We start from the raw sequence: 16,926 nt of genomic DNA, 5'->3' as shown, positions 1-16,926 counted from the left end.
GGAACCCCGATTAAGCAGGTCTGGAAGTGCTTGCAAGACTTTTTTATGCCTGCAAAGCATTGTCAGCGTATTTCTGTTTGGAAGGAATTGCTCTTCTAATCTGTTATTGCTTTATGACAGCAGAAATTGCCTGACTTGATGCCAACATATATGAGCTACTAAATGGTTCTTAGATCTTATTTTATGGTCCATTCTCAGCTTTGAAATAAACAGACAAGCAGCCGTATATACAAAATTGTTTTTTTTTTTCTGTTAGCAATGACATATATGTGGATTTTAAGAAAGGGAAGCAGGCATGGAAGAATATTCATATTGCAAAACGGAGATCGGTTTTTGTTCCTTCTGCAATACACGCAAGCAATAGGCCTGCTGAGACTCCCTTCCTCTCCTGCTGGGTTTGTCTGGGTCTGTCTGCACAGACATCCTCTACAGCAGGTTTATGCAAACCTCCTGGGTCCCTGGGGAAGGTGCTCCACATCACAGCCCCTCTTCCTTGCATGTTGCTCGTGCTGTCCTCTCAAGGCTGCACCCAGACGAGGCTGTGAGGTGCTCCAGGAGGCCCACGGCCTTCACCCTGCTGTGCACCACATTTTGAGGTTTACGCTCTGCAGCCTGAATTTCACACCTATGGTTTCTGCAATGTCCTGCCAGGAGCAATCACCCTACATTGCCAAACTTTGTGTCAGAACAAATCTTCACTCTTACCACATTTATGTCCGAAAAGCAGACTCGTTTTTCATGTGCAATAGGTCAATATCCACACGCTCACGAGAGGCATATTTATCTCAGGTTTGCACAAGCCTGGGTGCTTGGTGGTTTCCCACAAATCAAGCACACCAAACAGCACTATCTATCTGCGCTGTATCTATACACAAAACTTGCAAAGTTAGTAATTTTCCAAGCTCATCCTCTTTACAATTAGTAATTTACAATTATAACACTACTGACTCAGTATTTCCATTACTACGCATTCTCAGGGGAAGGGCTTTCACCTGTGTAAGGGTCTTTTTTACCTGTGGCCATGATTGTTAGTATTATAATGAAGGTAATTCAGCTTCAGCTAAGGGTAGATGGACCTTGAGTTTTCTTGACAAGCTGGCAAGTATCCTCAAAACATGTTGATTAACGTCTTCCTCAAGGTCTACTTGCTCCAGGATGTCATTAGTTAAAGGATACCAAGTGTCTTAATGAAGAACATCTTGACTTAATAATACATTGTTAGCTAAGTTTTTAGAGACAGTCTTCAACATGATAAAGGAGGTGATTCCACCGGTGTAACCCCTAACTCGTGTGCTTGCTGCACAGGCCGAGCACAACCTGCTCTGCCCACTGTTCCTTCCACATGGGCTCTGGTGTGGCTGCTGTATTCCAGCTTCCTTTAAGAAGAAAGCTGAATGTTTTGGGGAGGCTTAATTGGATCTCTGTTCAGCTGCTTGAGCTGCTTAAATATGAAAGTACTTTCCCACGTGCTAGTTCAGATAAGCAGCTGAGTGGGCTGTACCACAAACCATGCAGGCCGCCCAGTCCTGAAAGAGGTGGGCAGCGAGGACTGGAATATTTTTTTTCTGCACACACCTGTTTCCTGAAATTATGGTACAATTTCAGGGGGATTTTTTTTGTTGTTGTTTTTTTTGTTTTGTTTTGTTTTAGGTAGCAGCAGCCTTGATTTCACAAAGAATTACTTTTAACACCGAGGATGGAAAAAAAAAAAACCGTACCTCCCCGTCGGGGAATCGAACCCCGGTCTCCCGCGTGACAGGCGGGGATACTTACCACTATACTAACGAGGACTTGTACAACAAACGCTTTCGCAGTCATCGCTACATCCCTTCTTCCTGCTCTATGCCTTCCCTCATTGGTTCAGCTATGTTTCCCGGCGTACCCCGCCCTCCTCCCTCTTTTCCCGCGATGCACCACGGGAATCGTAGTTCTCCGCCCGCTCTGCCGAAGCCCTTCCCGCCGAGCGCAGAACCACGCTTCCCAGAGCCCCGCGCCGCCCTGCCCCTGCCCTCGGTGGGCGGGGCGCTGACGGCGGCATGGCTCGCGACGGCCGCTCGGGGCGCAGAGCGCGTGCGAGCGATGGCGGCGTCGGACCCGAGTTCCTTCGCGTCGCCCTCCTGCTGCCTCACGCGCCACCTCCACCTGCGCTGCCGCGTGGACTTCGGCGCGCACGCGCTGCGGGGCACGGCGGCCTTCACCGTGCGCGCCGAGCGGGATGCGCTGCGTTGCCTGGTAACGGCGGGGGGGCGGGCGGGAGCGACCACCGCTGCGCTGCGGGCGGGCCCGGCGTGAGGGGCGGGAGTGGGCACGGCGCGGGGGTTCGGGGTCAGCTTGGTGCGCTCCGACTTTTCCGTTTCTTGGCCCCGGCCTCTCCACTGACCGCTCTCCTGGCTCTTCCATCCCTGCCGGCGGTGTTTTCCCCTTAAAATGGCGAAGGAGGAATAAGGAATAGGAACAAGACATTAGAACGCCGCGCTTACGGCTCTCTCCCCATCTTTTTACTCTGCCTGCTACTTTCGTAGATAGTGCAATTTAAAATGCGAGCCTCGTGAGCTTTATGTATATAAACAAAGCGAGGTTTTGGTCTCCTGGGATTTGTTTGCTTCGTTTCCTGCGAACTCCCCTTTCAGCCTTTAACTTCAGTATCGCTGCCCTCAGAGTCCAGTTCCCAGCGCTCGGCATGGTTGCTTTGCCTTCCTACCTGAAAAATGTAAATGCTTCCCTCTTCAGGCAGACTCGTGTTTAAGGTGCAAGGAAGGCCGCGTCAGTTCTTACTTTATTCGCTTTGTTCCAGGTCTTGGATACAAAAGACCTCCAGGTGTTTAAAGTGACTGTAAACGGACAGGATGCAAAATTTGCTTTTGGAGAAAAGCACAGCTTCAAGGGGACCCCCCTGGAAATCACGCTGCCCTTTGAGATGAGAAGGTAGGCCCCGTGCCCGCTCTTTCAGGTGGTTTCCAAAATGCGCCACGTAAGCGGCTTTTCTGCCCGTGGGGTCTTTGGGTGAAGCTTGCAAAGGGACGAGTCAGAGCGGTGTGCGATCTAGTAGGTGAGTTTCATGTTTGGCCTTCAGTAGCGAGGCAAACCTTTGGGAGTCTGCACCCACGTGCAGAGGTTCGCGTAGGGCACAAAACATCTAGCAAATGTAGCGGGGTGACACGGAGTGTTTCAGCACTTCTTTGTAGGACTCCTCCGTGCTCAGCTGCCTGTACTCCGTCTGGCTCTGAGCTGCTCCAGGATGGAGCCTGCAGAGCTACGGACTCTGTTTGCCTTTCCTTTATACAAGGACTGACCCTGTGTTACCGTAGAATTGCAGGTTGTAGCTGTGATTAGGTAGGAATGTGTTCTCAAATATTAAAAGTTTTATTGTACTACCTAGCCCAAGTACCCTAAAAAGAGGGGCTTGTGACTGCAATCTACCTCTTCTAAGTTGCACGAAGTAAAAAGCTGTTGCCAAATTGAAACGTTTTTGGCAGTTTGCCTTGTGTGTTACAACTCGGTATCATCTCACCTGCTAGAGCCAAAAGCTGTGATTTATGAAGAGGTCCCCTTGTTTGAATTAAATTGTCCAGTAAGTTGTTTTCTTATTGTTTCATTTCAAAATTGATTGCTGTCTCTACGAACTCATCTTTGATTCGTAGCATTGTGGAAGAAAAAGGAACATCATAGTGCATCTGTCCCTTCTGGGGAACCACTTATGAGTCAACGTGAAACTGAAATAATTAAGTCCTTGAACAAATAGGTAAAAGTGGAGACAGAGGAAGTTGTTTCTTTTGTTAGACTTTGAGCTTTTTTTCACTGTTAGACTTCATTGTAGCAACAAGAAAGTCGCAAATAGAGACTAATCTTGGGTGAAGACAAGGAATTGTGTGAGGCACAGGAAATCAAAATAAAGCAGTGATAGGAAAGTGAAGAGTTACAACTGAAAGCCTGACTGTTCAGCAAGCATTTGTGCCTAATGGTAGTACAGATTGCTTTTTCTTTTGCCCTCAAACATGTACTTTGGAGCGCTGGTTATAAATTAGATATGTATACCTGGTCAGCTTATCTAGTGTCCACCGGCTCTGATTAGCTAGAGTTTGTGCTGAGGTATGTTTGGTTTGTTAATTCCCAAGAGCGATATGTATAGCCTGGCACTTTCAGCAAGTACTTCTGTGTGCAGTAATTACTAATTATAACCATTTTCTTCTTAAGGATCGCTTTTGCAGAATATAACATCAACTGCTTATTTTTTTATTTATTTACGGAATGTGCAAATCCTTTGTTATTAAGGCTTGTATGTTCTATATAGACTTTCTATGCTTTTTTGTTTGCTTATTGCATTGGGTTTTTTATATTTATGTGTACGATGTTACATAGTTTTAGGAAAACTATGAATTTAGCAGGTTTAAGGAGTCTAAAGAAAAAATCCTTGTTCTCCATGAACTATAGAAAAGGAGAATGGACATGTCTTGTGACATAAAAATTGAAACAAAACAGATGACTTTTACTATGATAATTGAAAAGGAGAAGTTGTTTCTTCTTATTGTTCTCAGTGCTTCTGAGACACTGTGGCAGACTGTTTTCCAGAAAGCTTCCTAGAGGAATTTCAAGAGTGATTGCAAGTCATGTGAAGATTGTCTGACAATGTTCTTTATTGTACAGGGGACAAGAAGCAATTATCGAAATTTCCTTTGAAAGCTCTCCAAAGTCTTCAGCTCTCCAGTGGTTTACTCCAGAGCAAACTTCTGGAAAGAAACACCCATTTCTCTTCAGCCAGTGCCAGGTAGAGTTGACTGATTTTTCTTAGTTGTTTGTTACGCATTACTGTAATTCCCCCAGTTTCTAAGCAGGGGAGGAGATCTAATAGGGGAAAGTACAGCAGCCTATAACTGTGTGTGTCGAAGGCTGTAAAGAGAAACACTGCAGTCAGCATATTGCTGAGATTTTATTATATGTTTGCAATTTAGTAAGTCCAGAACTGCTTTACTCTCTCCAGTATTCTTGTTGAAGAACATCCAGCCACTGAAAGGTAGGGTTGGAAGGGACCCATGGATGTCAGCTGGTCCAAGCACCCTGCTCAAACAGGGACATTCAGAATAGCTTGCCCAGTCCTTTGCAATCAACGTGTGTTGTTATGATGTCTTACCTACCATTATTTCTTTTTAAAAACCTTTAATTATGAAAACTACTGTAAGTTACATATGACCAAGTATTGGTTTGTGGTTCATTAATCTCTGCGGAAGCTGTATAGATTTCTAATATGATAGATTAATTTGATTTATTTCCAGTCCTTTGTGCAAGAGAAAGCTACATTTCAGCTGATTTATTTTTTTTCTCCAGGCTAACCATTGCAGAGCCATTCTTCCTTGCCAAGACACACCTGCTGTGAAACTAACGTACTATGCTGAGGTAGGTGAACCGAAGACACGTGTCTAAATAAAGACAAACACTACAGTGTGTGACTTTTATTATTTATTTACTTATTTGTGGTAGCTGCCAAAAAGTGCTGCATAGTTTTTAAAAAAAAAAAAAAAAAGTACTTGAAATGGCTTTCCTGTGTGCCTCCAGTAATGTGCTCTGCTACATAGCTGGGGTGTCTTTGTGGTGGTGGCATAAATAATCCAATTGCTTGAAATAAGCAAAAAGGGAGATGTGCGTTGTGATGATCAGCAGTCAGAGGAAAGTGAAACTTTGAACACTTGTTGAAGGTAGTCCTGGTTAATTTGGTATTGCCAGCCCCTGAGGCAACATTTTCTACTTGAGGGGGAAAGTTTTCCAATAGGACATATCTGGGCTGCTCTCTTTGCTCCAGCTGCTTCTAGTATATTATATAACACTGTATGCCAGCTGAGTTCCTCATGGTCACACGACCTTCTTTCAGGTCTCTGTTCCCAAAGAGTTGGTGGCTCTCATGAGTGCCAGTCGCGACGGAGAGATGCCTGACCCAGAGGACAGCAGTCGAAAGATATACCGATTCAGTCAGAATGTAAGCGCTACAGGCTAGTAAAGGGGTGCCTAAGGTCTTATTGCTTTTATGGAAAGCATCTCCAACTAATTAAAGATTACTGTTTCATTGTGTTGTGCAGCTAGTTTAATAATTCCGCTGTTCTAACGTGGCAGTCTCAACTTACTCTCCTGGCTGTTTTGTTCTCACGGCCGTTTAGGCTGTGATCCTGTGTTTGTGGTGAGCCTAGTTCAGGTTGCTGAATAGGCAGGAAAAAAATTAAGCAAAGAGAAATTTAATAAGCTGATCTGAATGACTGAGGGTCTGAGTAAGTGCGCGGGGGGAGGGACTTGAGTGGCTGGAGAGAGGAGTGGAACCTCTGAACTGCAGCAGCTGTTGGATTGATTTGGCTGCTATGTGAAACCTGAGAGAGGGGAGAGGAGAGGAAAACAAAGTTACCTCATCCCTGAGCTCTTCAATACAGTGTTGTACCTGGTCTGTAGAGCCAAAAGCATTTTCCACTCTTGGTTTAGTGTATAAGGCTCCTGTGTTGGTTGTATGTTATCTAGAAATACACTGCTGCTAAGTTGGGTGGACCTGCACAATCTTAACGTTGTCAAATGCATCAAATTCTTGGATATGTATGTATGTTGAGCTTACCTAGAGCCACTTTTTTGTTCCTTTGGTCCAGGCCTGGGAGAAGGGTGGTGGAGAGCAGCCTCTGTAGAATGGATTTATGGCCCAAAAGCCATTGAGATTTGAAGACATTTCAAAACTTCATCTTAACTAATCAGGCATCAAAATGTGGGAATTTATTGATAATCTTTTAATAACCTCTCTATAACACAAGTCAATGGACTTAAATCTTTTCCAGAATATGCTGTGTTAACGTGTAAAATGAAAACAAATACGATTGTGTGGGTATTTTAATAAAGAATATTGAAATAGTTTGAGGCTAATAAATAGTGGAATACAGTTTTCTGAAAGGCTGTCTCTAAATAATGATATTTTGAAGTCTTATGTATTTCTCAGTGTTTATCATGGTAAAATGGATGAGGGAGGGTTGTATCATCCTCTTTCATTTTTAGAGCACTGGGAGAAACCATTTCCTTATCAAGATAATGTAGCTTTGATTTTTTTTTTAATAGAAACAACAAATACTTTGGTTTTATTTTAATGCCAGAGTTGGAAATCAAATACATGCGATTTGACTTTGCTGAATCTTTTGTATTCATAAATATTCCTGTTTTCCTGAGTTAATTACAGCTTTTCATTTATCTTTTTGCTTGATAGAACTGCCCTTTACCTGTGCAGTATCTCTTAATTTCTCCTTCTGTCAAATCTAATGGCACTGGAATTAATATGGAAAACTAACTTTCTTTTGAACGCTTACCAAACCAGTGATGTTTTCTGTATGCCTTTATTGCTACAGGTTTTTTTTTCTTTTCAAGTGGAAATAACACTTAAAAAATGTGTGTCCTTTCTATGAAGGATGAATGAAACAAGTACTTGTAGATGAAGAAATATCATTTGGAGAGAAATAACAGTACCTTTGTTATAAAGTAAGGCAGAAAGCTATGGAGGAAATGTATACGCTTCATGTATTTTTGTTTTACTTTGAATCAATGATGTTAATAGCTCACGTTAAATAAGGTAATTTTTTTTTAATGTTCTCCATTAGGTTCCCATACCTTCCTACTTAATTGCTTTAGTGGTTGGAGATTTAGAAAGCAGGTGAGTGAATCTGCACAAAGTCTAAATATTAATAATGGTTAAGAAAAAGAATTCACAGGTTTTACTTTTTTGTTGTTATTTTTGTGAGTTTTTCTTTGGTCACTTGATCTAGTTTTTCTAAGTCTGAGAGGTTCAGTGAACCCATAAGTAAGTAAACTTTCTCTTCACCCTGAAACTGAATTTCATTGTTCTACAGTACTGCATCTTTTTGAATTTATTACTGCTTTCTGAAGTCTTTCTATCAGACCACGTGTATCTTGCTTCACGCCTGCAGCATTTTTCTATTCAATTATACTTTCGCCTTAAGATAAACTGTGAAGACTTTAGAGTTGATTGGAACCACTAAGGGCTTTTTTTTAGCTCAAGGAAAAGTATATATTTTTTTCTCTGGCAACAAATAAGCCTGATGGTGTACAAAAGGCAGAAAATGAAGGCTTGAGCCTCTTTGCTTACCTGCACAAGGATGTGTTAATCAAGCCAGTAGCGATGCCTGTGTATTAGGGCTTTACAGCATTTTAATGTCTGTAAATGCATTGCCTATTTGTCCTGCATAGTAGATGATTGTGGTTTCTTTTCTCTCTAAAGCCAACTCTAGTGTCACTTTAGCATTGGAGAGAAAAAGGTGAGGAAGATTCTGTAATGAGGTTCTTGAGCATCATGGGCTACCCCTGAGCACATTAAACACGTACTTTCTGTGTTAGTTTCCCACAGAATGTTTTCCAGTTCATAGTGTCTTACTGGCATTTTCACTTCCAACAGAAAGATTGGACCAAGGACACTGGTGTGGGCTGAAAAGGAGCTAGTGGATAAATCGGCCTATGAATTTGCTGAGGTAGGTAACTAACAAAAATGTTTTTTAGACGAATTTTTTTACTTAGTATTGAAAAAGGAACAGGCTGTAGCTTAGATTTTTGTTCATCTGTAGCCCTACTTTCTCCTCTTCCCACCCCCAAAATGCTGCTGTTCTAGCACAACATAGAACTACTAAAAACATTAGTATTGATGCACGGTGTTGTGGTTTTTTTGCACGTGGGACATCCTAAGGTGAGAGAGAATGAGGTGCGGGGTCGGTAGCTTATAACTTCTCTAATGTTTGTAGTCAGAAATCATATCATAAACTAATGTGAATTATTCTTTCAGACTGAAGCTATGCTGCAAACAGCTGAAGATTTAGCAGGACCCTATGTGTGGGGACAGTATGATTTGTTAGTCTTACCACCTTCTTTTCCTTACGGTGGTATGGAGAATCCTTGCCTTACTTTTGTAACTCCTACCCTACTGGTAAGTGTAACACTGGTAAAAGTCAACCTTTCCTTAGAGTTTACTCATCCATTGTGTGATGGAGGTTTATCTGCAGACTGTATTAATCCTCTGTCCAGAAAGATCTGTGTGGTGTTTTGAGTTTTACCTGAAATGACAATTGCCCTTTTTTCTTCTTTTTGTAGGCAGGTGATCGATCTCTATCAAATGTAAGTGCAAAATAAGTTCATGTCTTCAATTAGAATGTAGCTTGAATTTGCATATGGCTTTGTAACAAATGTCTGAGAATTTAGTCTCATCAGGGGAATTAAAATTTAACATAGTGATTCAAAAAGTCTTACACGGTGTGTTTTAGTTCTAAATAAATTCTAGAACAACCATTTTACATAATGAACAGATGAAAATAACATCTGCCTTAATAAGTAGGGGTCTGCAGTTAGCTACTCAGTAGCTTTTTTCCTGTCCTGTGTTATACAGGAACATAGATATGTTTTAAACATAGATATGTTTAAAAATCACAACTGAGTTGCTTTCTTCTTAATTGTTTGTAGGGAGCTTCTTCAATATATCTGCCTGTGAGTTAGAACTTGCATTGTATACAATTTTCTTGTAAAGTGAAAATCATGAGTACAATTTGAATGAATTCTAGTTTTGTCCAGTAGGTTGAGTACTCTGGATGCTCTTTTATCACATAAGTCTCTCCACTAGACGGATAACGCTGCTTTAAAAAATGAAAATGATTGCTGTTACAATGGTTGTCCCGGGAACACTGAAATATTAGACATGGGTACTTTTTAATGTATCATGCGTCGTTATCCTTTTAGGGGGCAACTGTTTTCTTCCTGCTTACCACTTTAGAACATCCCAGCCCTGCAGCAGTCAAACAAATGTGAGGAAGTAATGTTAGTCCATTACTTGACGTGTTTCCAGTGTTCAGTAATGTGATTTCATAAACAAGTACCTGCACAGTGCTACCAGAGGAATGGTTTTTGTTGATCAGTATGGCATTATGATTTGCAAGCTACAAATTTAAAAATCATTTCATAGAGAATTGATTGCATAGCGTTAGTCCTCCCACTGATGTTTATATGGAAAAGTTTACAGATGTGTGACTGTCTGTTGGCCTTGGGAACGTAGTGCGGTAATCCCGCTAGAATTTTTCCAGTCTGTTGGGATTTGATTGTTTTCAAGAGAGTCTAAACAACAGATCTGTCTTTGTTTTCTGTTTTAGGTTATTGCTCATGAAATCTCTCACAGTTGGACAGGAAACTTGGTAACAAACAAAACATGGGAGCATTTTTGGTAGGTATGATATTCAGTGCAATGCAAAACGTATATTAAAAATCTGCAAAGAGAACAGTGAAATTCATTTTGCCATCCTATCGGTGCTGACATTATCAATATGTTTCCAGGCTGAATGAGGGACATACTGTATACCTGGAACGCAGGATTGGTGGTCGGTTGTTTGGTGAGCAGTTCAGGCACTTCAAAGCCTTGGGAGGTTGGAGGGAACTGCAGAATGTGGTAAATATCTTCAAAGTTTTGATAACTTTGTTTAGGTGTATACCTACACAGGTTGCTCTGAAAGTAAGGCCTCCTATCTATTTCCATGAAACTACAAGAGATACCACGAGCACAATAACACTATTGGATAGAGAAAATTCTCAGCTACGGAGAACTGTTTTTCAACGTAGTCTCCACCATTAGCTGAGCATTTTTGCCAGCAACAAACAGGAGCCTGCACACTGCGCTCTTAAAAATCTGTGCCAGTGGAGGTGACCCACAGTCACCACTGCTGAAACGCACCACCCACTGCCTCACTGTGCTCACATCCACTGTTTGGTCTCCATACATGTTCAACAAGCATCACTGAATGTCAGCGAGTGCGGTTGTTTCTGCATGGAGAAATTCAATTCCACGCCTTTGCTTCATATGCACTTCTTTGTCAGATGCCATTTTGTCACACTGCCCCTCTGCTGCCATCTGTTGCACGGCAGCAAAATGTAATGGAATAATGTCGGGAGGGTTCGACCGCTGCTGCCATACCACCACCATCCACCTCTGATGATACAGGCCAATGTATTAAAATAGGAAGCATTACTTTCAGAGTGGCCCTTGTAAATAAAATAAAGCTGATTTCACTGTTCCCAGAAGTAAGGCTTATCTACATGTCAACACTTTCTTACCAGAGGATGCCCAACTTTGATTCTAAGGTATATGTTATCTTCCCAAGATAAATAGCTTAGAAAATAAATAAAGCTTTTTGCAATGTTTTGAGCTGTTTTGTAAGGATGAACTTCTTTCCAGACTCTCTCGGTTGTTACCAAATATGGATAAACTGTAGTGTCACCTGTTCACATACTAGTAAGCAGCTGAAAGCTTGTCAAAACTAAAGAACTACAGAATCATGTAGGTTGGTAGAGACCTTCAACATCATCCAGTCCAACTATTGACCCAGTCTACTGGGTCCCATCACTAAATTACGTCCCTTAGAGCATCAAGCTTATCTGCAAGTGTAACCACCAGAATTGCCAGTGCCAGATGCAAATACACGATTTTTTTTTTCTCCTGTGTAATGAATTATACTTGAACATTTTCCAAATCTATTACTGTCTAGGAGGGTTGTTAAATTTTGTCAGGTTAGGCAGCATAGGTAAATTTCAGTTTTCAGACTTCCAGTCTGTGACAACATAGCTGCCTCTCACTCTGGTAATGCAGTTTACCTGTTTTATTTTGTTTTCATGTTGTTGGTTTTTTTTATCTTTTATGCCGCCTGTTTAAAACAAGTAGTTTGTTAAGAAATGGTTAAATAATCCCTAGGTTCTCATGATTGCAACATATGTGACAGTAATTAACTACTCAGGAATAACAGGAATGTGAAGTAATTGATCCTTGCATCTTTTTGTTTGATTTGTGGTTGGACACTGATAGAGCAAAATGAGAAAAAGAAGTTCAATAAACTGCACAGATTCAAAACTTAAGAATGAGAGAGAGTGATTTGGATATCGGGATGATATCTTTATAAATAGGATTAGCAGTAATTTTTTTTCAAGAATAGAATATTATTCTTTCTATTTACATTTTTCTATGTCTTTGTCACAGGTAAATAATATTGGAGATAAAAATCCCATAACTAACCTCGTCCCTAATCTGAATGAAGTAGATCCTGATGTTGCCTATTCATCTGTTCCTTATGAGAAAGGATTTGCTTTGCTTTTTTACCTTGAACAACTTCTTGGAGGACCAGGTAAGTGTTAGTTAGGCTTCATATATAATTCTTTTCCATGTTAATTTCAAACACTGAAACAGTTGTTTTTTTTTTTTTTAACTATTAGATGTCTTCATGGGCTTCTTGAAGGCTTATATTCAGCAGTTTGCATATAAGAGCATAGTAACCGAAGACTGGAAGACATTCTTGTACTCCTACTTCAAGGATAAGGTTGGGTAATATTGAAAACCTTTTGATTATGTGAAGATGTGACACAGCTCAGGAATGACCTTTAAGGACCAGTTCTTTTTCTTTCTCCTTTTTATCTCAAGATCTTAATATTATGCAGTCTGGAATCTTACAGAGATGGGTTTGCATTATGTGAGTTGCTTTGTTTTCTGGAAGTATTCTGTTTCTAGAATGTTTTGCTTAGTAGTTGGAAGTATTTTTAAAAAATGGAAACTGGTTTCATAGGGTATGCTTTTCTCTAAAAATGACTCTTAAAATTCACTAAGAACTTATGTTGTTTGTAGGTAGATGTTCTGGATAAAGTTGACTGGAACTCTTGGCTGCATGCTCCAGGAATGCCACCAGTGAAACCTACGTAAGCTACATTTTGTTACATTATGTCTGTTCCTTCTCCAGCTGATTATCTTCCAAATGATAACGAAGCAGTCTGTAAACAGGGTGGAAGTCTTCCCACAAGCCTTTTATTAGAAAATGGCCTTGCACTATATGAAAACTGATATATGTTATATATAGGAGAAAAAAGTGTTATTAAAATTTCCTTTTTTTTTTTTATGCTGGTGGAAATTCATTTTGCTTTGCAAGTTGCCAGGAAAGGTATTTTTTTTTTCTTTGACAGTTTGTTACAACAATATTCTCTTTTCTTCTACATGGTGTAATATACGAATAATAAAGCATCACATGCTCAAATACCAATCATTTTAGAAGTGTAGGGATCAATAGATAGTGTTACTTATGCACAGAATGCTTATAACTAAAGCAAAAATACATTTTATGATAATAGAACGTTTGTAAATTGTATTCCAATATTGAATTGGAGCCTACAATGAAAAAAAAGTGGAACCATTTGCAAATAATTCCTAAGTATCTTGTAAAAACATTTCAGAAACTTCTTATTTCCTAGGTGTGATCCTTTCTTTCTAATCTTTGACAGGTATGATATGACACTAACAAATGCCTGTGTTGCCTTGAGCCAAAGATGGATCAAAGTGAGTAGTTCTGTTATTCGCTGTGGTTTCTGTGTGTGAAGTGCAGAACATTTTTCATAAGGCATGCAACCAGCTCTGTGTGACATGTATATGCAGATGTAAATGCAGATGTTCAAACAAAAAGTTACTCCTGTTTATGTTTAGGAATACCTGTTAGAAACTTAAGTAATTATTTGCTTTTAGGCAAAAGAGAGTGATCTGGGTTCATTCAGCTCAGCAGACCTGAAGGGAATATCATCTCATCAGCTGATTGAGTTCCTGGCACTGTTGCTCCTGGAGGTAAATGCATGCATGGGGAATGCTGATTAGGATATCACTAAAGCAGTCACAGAGACTCAAATAATCTTTGGAATTAAATTGTCCATCTTTTTTTTTTTTTTAAAAGTCTTGCTAAAATAACCTGCTCTCACCATGCATAATCACTAAAATGTTCAACTACACCTCCCTGATTAAGTTTGGTTCTCCAGCTGACTGGGGGTGTATGGGCTATTTTGGATTGAAAGCTAAAAAGAATATTAGAAGTTGCTTGAATTCGTCTATGTTTGAAGTTTGTGACCTGCAAATAAGCTATAAAAGCTGTTAATGAAACAGAATGAAGGTACTTCAGTACTACCAGCAATTACAAATCTTGAATGTGGGAGTTTGCTAACGATTACTCATTGCCCCTTCCCTAATGCTCTGAAAAGGTGAAAGGAACAAGTTTAACAGATCAGGTTTTTAAATCTCATGTAACTTAGTTCTCCAGAATGATCCTGTTTCTTTTTGAAGTATCTGGATTGAGGTGTGCCTCTGGCTTATTCTGACTACACAATTGCCTTTTTCAGGCTCCTCTTCCGTTGTCGCATGTCAAACGAATGCAGCAAGTATATGACTTCAATGCTGTAAGCAATTCTGAAATACGATTCAGGTTTGTTCTAGTATGGATACTTTTTCTAAGCCTTAAATGCTTTCATAAAACAAATTGTCCTGCTTCATAAATGGTTTGAGCCATACTGTTCCACTGAACTGATGCTGTCGTTACTATGTTTTGTACGTGTTTGTGTAAACGTGCTCCCCAAAGTGGCATTGTTAGTTATGGGTTGGGTAAATATAGTCTAGTAGAGCAAGAAGAAACCAGCAGTGGATTAACTGTGCTTTTTTCTCATCTCTCAGGCTAGCAAAGGAACCTGATGACCTTATCATTTATTTTAGGGGTGGTACTGAACAATACAATCACAAGTCTCTCCGTGACTCAAAGATTCTTGAAAAATCTTTCTGTATTCAATCAGGAACAGATCTCCTAGTTTGGCCTAATGAGTTCTAGCTCTTCTGCTGATGTGACAAAACCTTTTCCAAATTACACTGAGAAAAACCCACGGTGGCACATCTTAACATCTTCTAGTACAGAGCTTTTGTCTCTTAAGTGTAAATATCAAAGGAAGTATCTAAACAAGTAGGAGAGGCTTTAGCTGTGTGTCTTGATTCTTACTTCTACGTGGTATCTACGCGTTGTTAAAACATTGTTTTAAAAAGAATGTATTTTTGAGGACATCATCTTTTTCAAAAATCATGAAGACTTGCATATTTTGCCACTGTTATGTACTGGAGACATTTGGAGTAGTGATGGTTAGTGTGCCTTACCTCTAACTTAGAGGTCTTTATTCCATATTATTAAAAAAAAACTAATTATTTTTAAGCATACAGTATTTTTCTTGTTTCTTCCACTATCATTTTCCTGTACTTAAAACAAGTCTATGCCAGCTGCTGGTGAGGCTTCGTTTGTGGTTTTCTTTATTTTATAACTAGGTCACATGTGACAAGTGCTGTGTAATTCAGCTCAGAGTGATGCAACTGGATGCTACAGTAATATAATAGAAATAGATAGCCTCAGGAAAAACATCAGACATCTTGGATAAACTGTGGAGCATTTCTTCCGTATAATGTAGAAAAGTCCACTTTTGTAACATGCCGTTCGGGCGCTAAATATTCTGTATTGAAGTTATGCTGGAATTCCATTCCCATGAGCACTACTGCTTGGGGCATTTATGGGAGCGGAATCATAAGCTGGCTAACTACAGCAAATGAAAGTTTTATTTTCTTATTTGTTCCAGGTGGCTGCGCCTCTGCATCCAGTCCAAGTGGGAAGAGGCAATTCCTCTGGCTCTAAAAATGGCAACAGAACAAGGCAGGATGAAGTTTACTCGACCCTTGTTCAGGTAAAAGTAATTTCCAGGTTGTGGAAGCTCGCGCTGTCGCTATTTTTAGTATAGCGGAGTAAGTAATTCTAGATATTGTAACGTGTTATGTTATGCTTTATAGTGATACAATCCAGGATTTTCTAAACAAGATTATCTTCAGAGCCACTTTCCACTTTCTGGGTTTTCTTAATAGATGAAAGTTTAGTCTCCCAGTATGTCCCTAAATGTGGGGCTGTCAAGAGAAAAACAAAACCTTGAGAAAATATCCATTGAGCCATTGTTCTGTTTGGTTTTTTTCATAGATTTTTTTTTCTTATAAAAGTGCATATACTCTTTTTTTTTTTTTTTTTTTTTTAATAGGGACCTTTACAATTTTGACAAGTCTCGAGATCTTGCTGTCAAGACATTCCTGGAGCATAGAGCCTGTATGCACCCAGTCACCTCAATGCTTGTGGGCAAAGACTTGAAACAGGATGAGTGACAGACTTACTGATTCCTTTGAAGCTTTCTAATTGCTGAAAAAAAGACTGATTCTGCAAACTGTTCATATGCATGCTTGATTATGCCATAAAATGTTTTGCTGCTTTGGTACTAATTTAGCTCAAAATGGACTTCCAGATCACAATACTTCCTATTTTGCACCCACATGTAATACTGTAAAAATCACTTAATCTCTGGAACTAGGAGAAAGGTTTTCTTGCAAGCAATTGGTAGAACACAAAAAAATGTTCTGAGATGTAATCATTTGTCAATCATGGAATTTAAAAACCTGGAAAGGGCACGGCTTTCTTTTTTGTAGCAATATGCAATTAAAACTTCAAGTATCTGGCAACTGAAAAATAAATCTTTTTATTGCTCATTTGTCTGTGTATTGATCTGTATCAAAATAATAGTTATCTTAATTGCTGGAAGCTGGCAAACATTGTTGCAATTTTCAAGAAAGACAAAAAAGACAACGCTGCTAATTACAGGCCTCTCGGTTTCACTTTGGTTCCTGGCAGAATTATGGAGAAATTATTCTGCGAGTTGTGGAAAAATACCTGAAAGACAGTGCAGTCATTGGTCAATGCTCAACACGAGTTTGTCAGGGAAAAGTCTTATTTAATGACCTTTATCTCCTTTTTTTGACAAGGTTACCCACCTAATTGACCAAGGGAATTGATGTGATCTTTTTGCATTTCAGCAAATCATTTCTCACAGTATTCTTCTGGACAAATTGTCCAGCATACAGCCTGACAAAAATATAGTGCACTGAGTGCACGTTTGGCTGATAGGTTGGGCTCAAAGGGTTCTAGTAAATGGGTTTACATCAGGCTGGTGAGCAGCCTAGTAAAGCTCTGCAGGGCTCCGTTTTAGGGACAGTGCTTTAATGTTTTTTGACAATGA

General features: G+C 40.0%; 1 protein-coding gene and 1 non-coding gene across 3 annotated transcripts; one reads left to right on the top strand and one right to left on the bottom strand.

The window, feature by feature from the left end:
- On the bottom strand, nucleotides 1,719-1,790 carry TRNAD-GUC. Its single transcript has one exon. It is a non-coding gene; the product is annotated as a tRNA-Asp (tRNA).
- On the top strand, nucleotides 1,894-16,399 carry LTA4H (leukotriene A4 hydrolase). 2 transcript variants are annotated; one of them, XM_021391992.1, is made up of 19 exons: nucleotides 1,894-2,232; nucleotides 2,795-2,925; nucleotides 4,645-4,765; nucleotides 5,323-5,391; nucleotides 5,864-5,968; nucleotides 7,608-7,660; nucleotides 8,420-8,492; nucleotides 8,801-8,941; nucleotides 9,106-9,129; nucleotides 10,152-10,222; nucleotides 10,333-10,444; nucleotides 12,023-12,167; nucleotides 12,256-12,359; nucleotides 12,662-12,732; nucleotides 13,309-13,363; nucleotides 13,547-13,642; nucleotides 14,188-14,270; nucleotides 15,454-15,558; nucleotides 15,901-16,399. In XM_021391992.1, exons 1-19 carry the CDS (start codon nucleotides 1,909-1,911, stop codon nucleotides 16,019-16,021), a joined length of 2,004 nt encoding a protein of 667 aa, XP_021247667.1. In that variant the 5' UTR covers nucleotides 1,894-1,908; the 3' UTR covers nucleotides 16,022-16,399. The 2 variants fall into 2 exon arrangements, with proteins under 2 accessions (XP_021247667.1, XP_021247728.1); XM_021392053.1 differs by lacking the exon at nucleotides 1,894-2,232 and adding an exon at nucleotides 2,287-2,710.

The sequence above is a fragment of the Numida meleagris genome, chromosome 1, assembly GCF_002078875.1.
Source record: "Numida meleagris isolate 19003 breed g44 Domestic line chromosome 1, NumMel1.0, whole genome shotgun sequence".
Lineage (NCBI taxonomy): Eukaryota > Metazoa > Chordata > Aves > Galliformes > Numididae > Numida > Numida meleagris.
Note: the sequence above shows the minus strand (reverse complement) of the source record. Positions and strands in the feature narration are given on the sequence as shown.

What these genes read in the sequence shown, in the direction of transcription:
- LTA4H (XM_021391992.1), top strand. Translation starts at nt 1,909, where the DNA reads ATGCACCACGGGAATCGTAGTTCTCCGCCCGCTCTGCCGAAGCCCTTC. An exon ending in ACTCCTACTTCAAGGATAAG is followed by an intron (nt 12,360 to 12,661) that starts GTTGGGTAATAT and finishes TGTTGTTTGTAG; the next exon opens with GTAGATGTTCTGGATAAAGT. An exon ending in TGAGCCAAAGATGGATCAAA is followed by an intron (nt 13,364 to 13,546) that starts GTGAGTAGTTCT and finishes ATTTGCTTTTAG; the next exon opens with GCAAAAGAGAGTGATCTGGG.